Source organism: Physeter macrocephalus, chromosome 2, assembly GCF_002837175.3.
Source record: "Physeter macrocephalus isolate SW-GA chromosome 2, ASM283717v5, whole genome shotgun sequence".
Taxonomy (NCBI): domain Eukaryota; kingdom Metazoa; phylum Chordata; class Mammalia; order Artiodactyla; family Physeteridae; genus Physeter; species Physeter macrocephalus.
The window spans coordinates 38,633,283-38,646,116 of record NC_041215.1 but is presented as its reverse complement, the minus strand read 5'-3'; the positions used below and the strand labels follow the sequence as shown (position 1 = coordinate 38,646,116).

The following is a 12,834-nucleotide window of genomic DNA, read 5'->3' as shown; positions in this document are numbered from 1 at the left end:
AAATTCCTCTACTATATCCAGTACCTGTGGATTCTCATTCTTGCATGTTGGTGGTATATCCAAATCTGTTTTGGTTATTTCTGCTCTTGTTCATGTTATTTGTCTTCTTGCATTCTTGATGACCCTAGATTATAATTTTGTTACTTGATCTTAATCTGTGGGACTCTTGAGAGGCTACATTTGGGGTGCTTTCTTCCAGAAACTTCTTTTGTTTGCCTCTGCTGGATCCCAGGGGATAATTTTTTCAGCCTGTTTCAAGGCTGTCAGTGCAGAGTGAGAATCCCTGTTTCAGCCTACAACATTGTTGCTGCTCACACCTCATTGCTCTGACTTCAGCCCTTGCTTGGCATCAAGCTCAATGCAATTTCATCCTTCCTTGCCATTCAAGTCTGCAGCTCCCAGCCAGCTGCAAGAAATATTTTCAGGGGAAAGGAGATTCCTTGGAAAACATTACATTGTCTTGCTAATCCAGTAATGCCCTAAAAGTGTGTTTTATCCAGGGTCTATTTATTTAGCTGCAGAACGGACCTTAAGACCTATTCCCTCATTTTGAAGAAAGTAGTGGCATTGATTTATTGTATTTGTCCAATTTCAATGGAACAGGGATGTCAGATCATTGCTGAACCAGCTTTTTGAAACTAGTCACTGCAACAGAAGGATAATTATGTTTCATATTGTGAGGGATTTACATCATATTATACAATCATCTTTTCACTATATAAATTGATGGAGGAGACAAGCGATGCGTATAATCTTCAGCTATACATAAACTTTAGTTTGCTGAAGTGTAGAATATATATTATATATTTACAACTTTAGATTTGATAGAATTAGGTGTTACATAGTTATCTCATTTGTAATTTTATAAAGGAGTATCTATTGGCTATTTGTATTTTCCTCATATCTTGACTTTCTCTTTTCAACATAGTCAAGCTGATGTTTTCAGTATTTGTAATCATTCAGCATGATGACATCACAGTGAAAAGGCCACATTTGAGAGGTGCTAGGTAGCTATGTCACCCTCATGTCTGGTTCCCTCTCAGTGCTTCCTGTCTGGGATCTGTCATGGACAGCAGAAGATCTCCTCCTCAGCTGGGATGAAGTGGACAGACTGAGCAGAATGGCTCCTGCACTTATGTCTCCATCTAATCTTCTTTCCTACCTTTCTCTGGATACAATTTTCTGAATCTGTCTAGTACTATGAAAATAGTATATGCTTCAGTTAAATAGACCTTTCTTTGAAAGTTATGAAAACCATGCATTTTCTTTATATTCTTCTAAAACTCTGTGATGCTTAACTTTAAAAAGGAATTTGAAATGTAACTTACTTGCAAGACATTCTATATGGAGAGACATTTCATTATGTACAGGTGAACAGTACTCCTATACAGTGATCTTAAAATAAAGAAATGGCCTTCCATCCAAATGTAAATTTAGCATGGATATTAACTCAAATTAATGAGAAGTTCCTGCCTCTGCTACTGTGCTCTCTTCTCAATGAATCTTCAGTGTGCATATAAGATAGTAAATTGTTTATAGACTCTGTGTTTGATCTTTTGTAAAAAATGAGATTGCCATGTTCACTTATTTTCATTTTAAAGACGTGTTTTTAAAAATTTGATATATTCTCAGTTTTAAACTGATTCTTATCATACATCTATTTCTTCTAGGCATTGGCACATCTCCACTTAATAGAGTATGTTGGAGAACAGACTGCTTTGCTAATAAAGGTACATTAAATACTGCAATATAATGTGCTCCAGCCACTATTCCTTTGATTTAAAAAAAAAATTGGCAAGAATAGGTCACATTAATTATATTAAAAAGTATATCAGGGAACCTATTTTATCCTGTGTAGCTAAGAGATGAAAAGAGACTTTTTTCAAAGAATATATAATAATAGATGCCTGCAATTTTGCTATTAGCCTTTAGTTAAAACATTTCTGGGAAGGAGAGAATTGAGACAGCAGTCTCAGTAAGTGATGCACAGAGGTCCCAGCCTAGGGTCACCACACGGGAAGTGAGGTCAGTGTGACCAGTGTGTCACCTGGTGTCCCACCAGGAATGGGAACACTGGACCTGCTGCCCCGCCCCCCGCCCCAGCCCCCAAGGGTTGGTTGGGTTGAGCATGGTTGGGAGTCACTCCTCTCAGTTACTTGTAGACCCTGGCCCAGGCTCCTGGTAAGGGTCGGGAAAGCCCAGTTGGTCCTGTTTGCACACATGGGTCTCCCTTGCTCTCCTTGTGTGGAAGAGGAAGGACCAAGAGGCCTGTGGTCCCTTCTGAGTCTCACATGTCCTAGCATCAGATCCTCAGTGTGTGTGATCTATGTAGCTATGGTACACTGCCCTGCTCTTATCTGTTCCTTCCAGATGGTCCCAGAAGATCAGCGCCTTGCAGCTGCCATCATCTTGGTGGTCTGGGTCTCAGCCATCGCATCATCCCTGATTGACAACATACCATTCACTGCTACCATGGTGAGTCAGTCTCCTCCATGTGATGAGGGCCCAGCTTTCACCTGCACACAACCTGGACTCACCCTTCCTTCCAGAGGAAGCAGAGAATGAGCCCTGTCCCTTTACTGCACTCACAGTTTAAGGGGACAGATGTGATGGATCCCAGACAGCTGCTGTGGGCAGTGAATCCCAGGATGGCTGGTTGTTTCAGGGTCAGTCTGACTGGGAGCTGCCACCTCTCATGGAAAAGACAGTCTTTCTTTCTTTTTTTCTTTTTTCAAAGAAAATTGGAAGACACCAAAGACAGAGGCTGGTTGAAGGTGTTCATCCTTTATTCCCGACAAATGCAGAAGCTATTCTAACTGAGTGGGGTAGCTTCTGGTGCTATGGCCTGGATAAGATTTTGAATTCTCTGTGTGATCTTGACCCAAGTCAAGATTAGGGGGTCCATATTAGAGGACTTTTACAGGGCTGTTCCTGCTGTGTCTTCTGATGTCACTGATTGCTCAACTCAGGGCAGAATTGTGAATGCCTGGTATTAAAGCATAAAGGTGAGAACAGGAACCTCGGGTCCTGTCACAGCACCTGGTGTCCCAGGTGTGCTGGGCATGCATGAACACTCCTCATGGCTGGATTCTCGACAGAGGAGACTTATCTCTTGTTCTTGTGACCTTGAGGACCACTCCTCTCTCACAAGACCTTAGGGTAACTGGGACTCTATGTCACCATGCATTGCCTGGAATCACAGTGTCTGCTGCGTTGATGCTCCAGTTACCTAGCTATTGTTCTTCCAGGGTCTGGGTTTGGTAATTCTGAGTTAATTCTGTGGCTCTTATTATTTCTTCATGAAGCCCTGAGTTAGAAGAATCATCTGGATGTTGTTGAATGTGCTGGTACTGCTCAGTGGATGCTGTCATTACTGTGGTCCTGCAGAGGGCCGGGGCAGAAGCACCTCTCAGGCAGGCTAAAGTGGCAGGGCCCTGGGCTTCTGAGATGCCAGGTCAGCTTGCGTGTGAATCCCTTTCTTAGTTGAAATAGATTCTGTAGAAGACCCCGTGCATCTGAAGCCTGTGTAGCTGCAGCCCATCAGCAAACCTTTGTCTGTGCCTCCTCGAGGCCCTGCATGCTCACAGCTGATGCACCCTACCTTCTCGGGGGCTTCCGGGTTTCAGGACCCAGACCCTCTCTTGAACTGAACAAAATGGTCCCTATTGTTGAAAATTTAGATTCCTCTACTTTCTAAAAATACGACAATTTTGATATTTTTCTTCCCCAAATATGAATAGTTACTTAAAATTTAAATTTAAAAAAATACATCCAAGGAATCACAGAGGGTAGGATAACAAATATCAGTACACTTACCACCCAAAATGAGGAAAATTGTATTCCCCCTGCCTCAGGTTTTCTTGTTTGTTTTGTTTTTAAGAAATAAAACATCACAGAGGAATGTAACATTCTCTGTTCCTTCCCTCAACCCCAATATTATTCTGTCCTTACCTCTCCTGAGGGAACTACCTTCATAACTCTGGGGCATATCACTATGGAAAGGATTAAAAGAAAGATCTTAGTTTGTGTGAGTCAACATCGTATGGAAACTAACTCCTGAGAAACCAAAGCAGCAGCTGCGTGGCATGGAGCTTCCTGCAGCCCACAGATCTCTGCCACCTGAATGTACCATGTCAGCACGTGGTATCCACTATTGGCTGCATCAGAGGAGGGCCACTTGGGTTTCTGCCTTAGTCTGGAAGTGGCATAAGAAGTGAATTGTCACAGTCCTTGGGTGGGAAGTGGACACGTGGCCCTGCCCAGATGCAGGGTCCTGGGAAGTATGCAGCACAGAGAGCTGGGCAGGCACTTAGGTCTGCACCTCTGTCCCTTGCTACCTTCCTCCCTCCCTCCTTTTCACTTGGCTGTCTTTTTTGCCACTTCTTCCTCATTTTTGGGGCGGTCAGGGATGTGGTCTCTAGAATTTCATACTTAGACACCCCTGTAATGCCCTTTGACCTAGCATGTGGCCAGTTTGCCCCATGTGAGAGCAGAGTTCTGCACACGCCCACATGTACAAGCACATTGACTGTACTGTTAGAGCTTCTTTAGATTTACTCATCTTTTCTCTAATCAATCAATTCTGATAGAGCAAATCACTTTACTGATTCATCTATTTCAACTGACAGTTCAATACATTTTTCTGAGTACTATGCAGTCGAATTAGGCATTAGAGGTTCATTATCTGTATCTCTTCGGGATGGTGGTTTCTTTCACACTGTGTAAGGTCTCTCTTCATCTCTGCTCTGAGCCTCTGCCTGGTTTATCTTCTTCCAATTCTTTATTTTCAAACTTTTTAAAAATTGTTTTTTAAATCCCTTTTTAGTTGTATTTTTTAAAACAACATGCAAATGGACTTTTAAAATTCCAAGTGGATCACCTCTGTTAAGAGAATAGTTTTGAAACTGCTAGGTGGTGTTTCAGGGGGCTCTGAAGAGCTCTAGTTTTTTATTTTTCAGCACAGAAAGAATTCAGCGAGAGACAAGGTGATAGATGAGAAGTGATTTATTAGAATAGGATGCTTGTGAGGCTTACAAGAGGGTGATGCACCCAAGAACTTAGTGGGCTACAGTTTTATAATTAAAGGAAAAGTGGGAAGGGGGACAAGACCACCTTCTTCCTCATTCTTGAGTAGACATCAAGCTTCCATCATAAGCTTTTCCTCCAGGTTGGGCAGGGGAGTTTTCTTGTCCCTACATGGTCAGGCCAGGACTGTCATGGTGCAATGGAAATGAGCAAAAAGGCAGTAACATATGTTAAAAATGGTAAATAATCTCAGGTTTTAGTATAATGTCACCTTTTCCTTATATTTTTGTTTATAGTGTGTGCAAAGGAGCATGTCCTAGGAATTCTTAACTTACTGAGCTCACTGGGCAGGATGTGGTTCTCATGCCACCATTGTTTTATTGTTTTGGAGCATGTCTCATGTTTCTGTTGTGTGGTTTTGTTGCTAAGCTTGGTTTCGTGGTTAAGCAAACCTGCTTTCTTGAGTGATCATTAATTTACAGAAGTCTGCGATACTTTTTCTTTACTTACAATCCCCTAGTAGGATTAACTATTTAATTACCTACTTTGTCCCTTTACTCTTTCCCTTTCGGTTAACATGTTTAAATTTATTGTGTTGACTGAGAGACTTGAGTTTATTTCTACTATTTTATTAAGGTTTTGCATTTATTATGCTTTCTCTTTTCTGATTCTTTTTTCCCTGTTATTTTCTGATTTCTCTTGGATTGATAAATCTCATCCTCCAACTGGCTTGGATGGTGCTGATTTTATTCCTAGTCTTTTAGTGGGGATCTTTCTATTTGTAATGCACATAGTTGTATCTGCATTTCAAATAATAGTTGCAATCAACATGAGAAATAAAATATTGCCTGCCAAATATCAGTAAACAAAGGATGTCACAGTCATCAGCAATGGCTGCCACCTCCAATGGTGAGCCAGTGAGTCCTGAGGGGACTCAGGAAGGAAAAAAGAATACCTGCCATCTAGCAGCCATCAGACTGCACAACGGTGAGCCCTGAGAGAACTCAGGATGTGAAAACACAGGATACTAGCCCCAAATACCTGAGGTGCATATCAAAGGAATGATTTCAATGAGCCCAGACTCTTGCACCTTCCCATACATGCAAAAGCGCTAAATTCCTTAACTTGAGATATCTGGTTTTCTTTCATTAACAATAATTTTTAGACATTCAGACTACCTGCCCTTTGTTGTAAAACTCCTGTATATCCTGGTTCCCCCGCCACCCCCAACCGCCGCTTGCCTCTTTGGAGCAGTTTTCTCAGGGTTACTTGAGATACTGCCTCCTGGGCTTGAATTCCTAAGAATATCCACCAAATAAAACATAACTCTCAACTTTTAGGTTGTGTAATTTTTTTCAGTCGACAAACAGAACCTACTTTAGTTAGTTTAAGTGTATTAGGAGTTTATCTAAGAATAGTGTACAGTTCATGGATTTTCTGAAGGACACCCTGGGTGGTGTTTGCCCCATGAAGCCCCCAACTTCTGCTGCTTTGCCTGGGCTCCCTCTCCCAATGCTGGATACTGAGTACCTGGGCCTCTGTCACTCTGCCTTGAGCACACCTTGTCACATTTCTCCAAATTCTCCAAGCCTGACTCTCAAGTAGAAGTGTCTGATTGGAGGAGCTCATGTCACATGCCTGTTCTAGCTACAAAGGGGATGGGGAAAGTGAGTTTCCGGCTTCTGCCTTGGGGAGCCAGAGCTCATGAAACAGAGTTCCTCAAACATAGGAGTTCCTCAGAGCCTGCTTCAATACTTACTTAAATGCCTTCTCTGCAATGCTTTCTGTACTTCCCGTGCAAGGCCTTGCTTGTCCTCTGGGGTCCTATAGCACTTTACACATAACTCCGCTAAGGTAGTCATTAAACTGATTGTCAAGACATGTCTACAGCTGCATTCCCTTATTTACTAGCATTGTGCCTGGCACAAAGAGATAGTTAACAAGTGTTTGTATGAATAAAGAAGTAAATAAACCACAGTAGATTAATTTTTCCAAAGTAACTCTTCCTTCACATCACCCTTGGCTTATCATCCTCCAGCAACATTCTGTTACTCTCACTGAGGGAATTGGGCACCTCAGTGCTCGCTGTGTTTCTGCGAGTCACAGACAATATTGCTGCACCATCTCTCTACGAGGCCTCCCTGCCATCTGAGACATACCCTCCTCTCCAGTCGGGCTGGTGCCACTTTCCTTAGCATGATACTAGGCATCTTTCTTGTGCCTTTGCCTACAATATTCTTTGCTGCTGGTAATAGCCATTCCCCTCAACTCTCTCCTCCCTTTTCCTGAGAGCTGGCCTCACCAACATAGAGCTGTCTATGTTCCCCCAGTGGGAGGCTGTCCCTTCTCTGTATTCTTCTTCCCTGTGGCAGCTACTACCACTGCTGGCTGGAGACACCAGATGCTGGTCGAATGCATCAGCACTGGGAATCTCTGGTGTGCCCTGAGAAGGCCCTGGGAATAGATGGATATTATGAATGCATTAGCGTTGGAGACACTGTCAAAGTTGGCAGATGCGAAGCAAAATCTGGCCTCTGTATTCCAACACCAAATTAAATCTAGAGACAGAGTTTGGGGTGAAGTGGAAAAGAAAAGCTTTATTGCCTTGCCAGGCAAAGGGGGCCACAGCAGGCTAATGCCCTCAAAACTGTGTGTCCAACCTGGAGGGAGGGGTGGTTTGTGAGGAGTTTTATAGCCCAGGGTGGCGTTGCTGATAAGGATCATGGTGCATGCAGGGCCCACATTCCTTCATTCCAGAGATCATCTGGCATCAGGTAATGATGGGTGAATTGTGATCTTCTCTGGAATTAAGAGTGCTTCACCAAGTAGTTAACATCTTCCATTTTGTGGGGGTTTTAGTTTGGCAGAAGAGCTCAAAGATATTGCCTGTGTATCCCTTGAGGGGGAACCAGGACCCTGCCCCAAGGCTGCACTATTGTTTCTTGACTGCTCCTCCCTTATCAGTGCATCCCCTCCCTTCCCTGATTAGCAACTGTTTGAACCTGCCCTTTGGAACTCAGGGAAGGGGACACAGAAAGGCTTTTGTCCCCAGGAGCCCCAGAGGGTTCTGCTCGGTTTCAGATGCTCTGTTTCCCTTGGACCTTCCTTCCTGACCACCAGCCTGTGGGCTGCAGGTGTTCATAATCTTTCCTTCCTTGCTGCCTGCCCTGTGGATATGGGGCTTCCTCAATTTCAGACCCACAATTGTTCTCATAAAAAATCCATATGTATATAGATATCTCCCCTGCTTCTGGCCTCTGACAGATGCAATGACATCAATGGGTCCTGGGGAAGCGATTTAGGTTTCCTGCCTAGATAGGGTAACTCTTGCACATTTCACAGCCCTTCTCCCAACCAGGAGCATCTTCACTCTGCACGCTTGAGAAGCCCTCTGAACTTGGAGTGTGTGGAAGGAAGGGGGACTCTGGCTCTTGTCTGAGATCTCGGCAGTCATTTGTGTCCCTCTGCACCTCTGGCCTCATCCTTTGCATTCCAGAGTATTTGTGGTCTGGCCTGGCTTTCATGGACCTACAGAGTTTGGGCATTTCTAGAAGGGTAGTGCCCCTTCTACTCTATGAGGTCTAGTTTCTTGGACTGTTTCTGAGGCCAGCTCCAACCAAATGTCCCTTAGAGTACCTGCTCCTCACTGTACACTCCTGGGGAGGGCTGCTCAGGGTCTGTCTGCTGTGTGTATTTTTACTTTGGTGAGATTCCCATATTCTCAGTTTTGCTATTTTCCTGGGAGACTAAACAAGGAGACCCAAGAACATCCTGTAGGAATACTGTCAGGTCAGTCCAAGGGTAGAGATAGGTTTGCTTGCCCGTGGCCGTCAGACATGAAGAGAAAACACAGGAACAGTGACTGGGGTCCCTGCTGCCAGGCTTGCAGAGCTGCCTGTGTTTGAGCTCAACCCCATTCTGCTGTAAGAACACAGCTCTGGCCAGTGTCATTCTCCAGGTCAAGAGGGCAAAAAGTCATGAGATTTAACAGCGTTGAAGCCTTATTTAAAAAGATTAGAAAACTGCCAGATGCTGTCACCATTTCCAATGACTAGAAGTGCTGGCCCATGCCTCAGTGGGAGACTGAGGCTGTGCCTGAAAAGGTTGTGAAGCACCTACTCAGAAAGCTCTTTTTGTTAAAAAATTATGAGCATTATTCTAAGGAAGTGAGTTAGAGAGACAAAGGTTCATGTCTTCTTGGGTGGTGTCTTCTCTCCAGAGCGTGCCTTTAGTTTGGGGGTGTTTCTCTGGTATTCACATTGTCAGCTGTGAGCTGAGAATAGCAGGTAGGAAGCACTTCACATTTGTTCATGATATTTCTCTTCTAGTGATCAGAGAAGAACACCAAATAATTCAGGAAATGCCAGAGACTTGGTTTATAACTGGCAGGATCATTTTCTTGAACTTTTGCTTATCTTATAATGTCCAGAGTGGAAAGAACTAGAATGGATGAGTTTATCTCTCCAAGTCGTCTGGACAGGGCTTCAGTGAAAATTCTAACATGAGCATGGGCAGATTATGGGAGAGGACCCCCTGGCTTTTTTGAAATTAGATTTGCTCTTTTAAATTTTCCTAATCCCCCTTGCCTGGGTCCTCACCTTCATTTTGAGCTTTGCTTATCTTAAGTGGTGACACTACTAAACACACTATTAAATCAATTTAATACTTATATTCCATCAATGAATATTCCATCAGTGGAGGCAGAACAGAGAGGGAGACTTTGAAGCAGGAAACTTGAAGCCTCCTCTCCCCTCTCGCCCCATGTGCCAGTGTTAATTCCATACTTAATTTGGAGCAGAGGCAGAGAGTAACTGGTATGGTGGATGGTGGCTCTTCATTAATTGGTGTGGAAATGTTCCAATATTTTAACAAATATTTCCATATAAGGAAATCCCTGTGATGTCTGCCCACCACTCCTTCTTTCCTCTTCTCCCATCTGCAGTTGACAGGGAGCTGTGGAAGCTACATGTGACCCCAGATCTTCTTTTGTGGGCAGCTATTTTAGGCCTCCCGGTACACCACCCTAGAGACTGTACTGGAAAACTAAAATACACTGCTAATGACTGAGAATTCCCTGACAGTCTTTCTCAATTTAAACCTATCTTTTCAGCCTCATTTGCTTGAACAGGAAGAATTCTCAGACAATTTTCAAGTTAAAATATGATTATTCCTGTCCGGGATGTTCAATTCAAAGAATGGTAATTTATGCATATAATTTGGTGGGTTTTCTCTAACTGACTTCTTCATCATTATCTGTATTATCATTCAGCCTCTATGTGGAAGTCATTTTCCATGGCTGGTTTGTTCTCATGCATCCTTTTTCTCTGGGTTTCTTTGTAGTCTCCTCCCCACCACCTGCCCCACAGGAAGTGTTAGGGCAGAGGGCAGACTGCTGTAACCCCTGACAAACAAAAGCACCCTTTAGGGTAGTAAAAGCGAGAAGTATTTCACATTCACTTTAGCTTTTATGTAATCTCATTTCTACTTTAACTCATCCTTTCCTAAAATATCGAGGAACAAAATAATGTGGAGGGTTGAATCTGGTCCAGTGAATTGCAACTAGGTTTAATAACATGAGCGTATGTAGGAATTAACAGCTCAGGTCTGGAGGAGGTGGGTCTGGGCTTGAATTCCAGCTCCACCATTGTGCAAACTAAGAAGGTCAGAATCAGAGGAGAAGTGACAGCAGAACAATAAATTGGCAGGACTCCAGCAGCTTGTTCACTGTGGTCTTGGCAAGCTGTGTTAGTTGCAGTTTTGCCCTCTTGGGGTCTGTGCCCAGCCTCTCTGGTGGGAGAGGGTGGCCTTGGGGACCCTGCAGTGCCCAGGCTGAGAGTTCTTCACCTTCCATGCCCAAGGCCTGTCCACTACACCTCCGGATCCTAGCTCCACGGCACCCCACAAAAACAAGTGGCACGTTTGGGGTTCCAACAGGCTGAGAGAAAACTGATCACAGCACTTCCCATAGACATAGGACAACAAACAATAAATTATAAGAATACTCAGAGATTTAAGCACTAAACAAAAAAAATAGCTTCTGGAACTAAAACCCATAACTTTTTAGCTAAAAAGATTGAATAATGAATTGAAGAAGAAAAAAGTCAGTGTTAGGCCTGAGTTAGTGGGTTTGAAGCCAATGAGAGAGGTATCTAAAAAGTACAGAGCAAAAGTACAAAGAAACAGAAACATGAAAAAAGGTAAGATTTCGATGAGACCAGTAAAACTAGCACGGTAATGACAGGAATTCCAGAAGGAAGGAAAGGAATACATTGTATTGACAATGCATGGCCCTTCATCCTCAAGTGCGGTCTGGGCATCAGCAGCCCTGGAGGTTATGGAAATGAGGGCTTGGCCACCCAGACATGCCAAGCCAGAACCTGCATTTGGAAAAGATGCCAGGTGGTTGTCTGCACATGTACATTGGAGGTGAACTGATCCACTATAAATAAGCCTGCCAGTGCATTACTGCAGTCTTACCCTCTCCACTCCCATGTCCTATGAAGATGAAAGCTGTCCCTAGTGCTTGTCTGAGGCACTTATTAAATCCTACACAAAGATATCAGACCAGGAGTGGAGTATTCCTCAGAGGCCCAAGTGCTTGCTCATTTATCAGAAATGGTGGGGCAATTCTACATATAGACTGAGTGCCCAAACTTAAATGTCTGACCTGGGGACAGCCAGCAGATATGAACAACAGAATGGCAACCAGTAAGAGAGCAAGACAGAGACAAGTGCACAGTGACACCAGTGGTGGTATGTGCAGAAAGGACAGGTGTGGTGCATGCAGGGAGGACAGGTGTGGTGGGTACAGAGAGGGCAGATGTGGTGGGTGCAGACAGGATATATATGGCAGGTGCAGGGAGGACAGCTGTGGTGGGTTCAGGGGAGAAGGTGGGGTAGGTGCAGAAAGGACAGGTGTGGTGGGTGCAGGGGAGCAGGTGTGGTGGCTGTAGGGGGAGGTTAATATCTGTCTTTGCTTGTAAAAGGATACTGTATCTTTTCTCTGCAGGCAAGTGGGTATAGCCTGTGAACTTCTCTGATTTTTCAGTGAAAGGTGGATAGCACCATTTTCTATTAAAAATTTCAACTCCAAATGTTGTCAATAAATTAAAAGTTCAAAACAGACCCTTCTGGCTTCTGCTCTTTAGATTTTCTTTTCCAGAGGAGCCTCTACTCTTAGGGCTCACTGTCTGGTATTACTCATTATGGTCCCAGGATAGCCATCAATCTAGAAGTCCTGTGCCTGCCCTTGAAGTGTTGCCTGGGTGGCACCCTGTGCCCCAACGCACTGTCTCCAACTCCCAGAAACACTGCTTCTTCCTGCTTGTTTTTTTAAAAATTTTATATTGGAGTATAGTTGTTTTACAATGTTGGGTTAGTTTCAGGTACGTAGCATATACCTATTATTTTCCAGGTTCTCTTCCCCTATAGGTTATTACTGAGTATTGAGTAGAGTTCCTGTGTTATACAGTAGGTCCTTGTTGATTATCTATTTTATATATAGTACTGTGTATATGTTGATCCCAAACTCATAATTTGTCCTTGCCCCCAATCTTTCCTCTGTGGTAACCATAAGTTTGTTTTTGAAGTCTGTGACTCTGTTTCTGTTTAATAAATAAGCTCATTTATATAATTTTTTTAAGATTCCACATTTAAGTGGTGTCATATGATATTTGTCTTTCTCTGTCTGCTTTACTTCGCTTAGTATGATAATCTCTAGGTCCATCCATGTTGCTGCAAGTGGAATTATTTCAGCTTTTTTAATGGCTAATATTCCATTATACACACACACACACACACACACACACA

The 12,834-nt window shown here is 43.5% G+C and overlaps 1 protein-coding gene across 1 annotated transcript in view; it reads left to right on the top strand.

Moving 5' to 3' along the window:
• Positions 1–12,834, top strand: part of OCA2 (OCA2 melanosomal transmembrane protein) — a 252,521-nt gene that overhangs the window by 192,398 nt on the left and 47,289 nt on the right. Inside the window, exons 20-21 of the mRNA XM_024117107.2 lie at positions 1,671–1,730; positions 2,371–2,475. Of these exons, the coding sequence (XP_023972875.1) occupies positions 1,671–1,730; positions 2,371–2,475 (165 nt within the window). The remainder of the gene's footprint in view (positions 1–1,670; positions 1,731–2,370; positions 2,476–12,834) is intronic.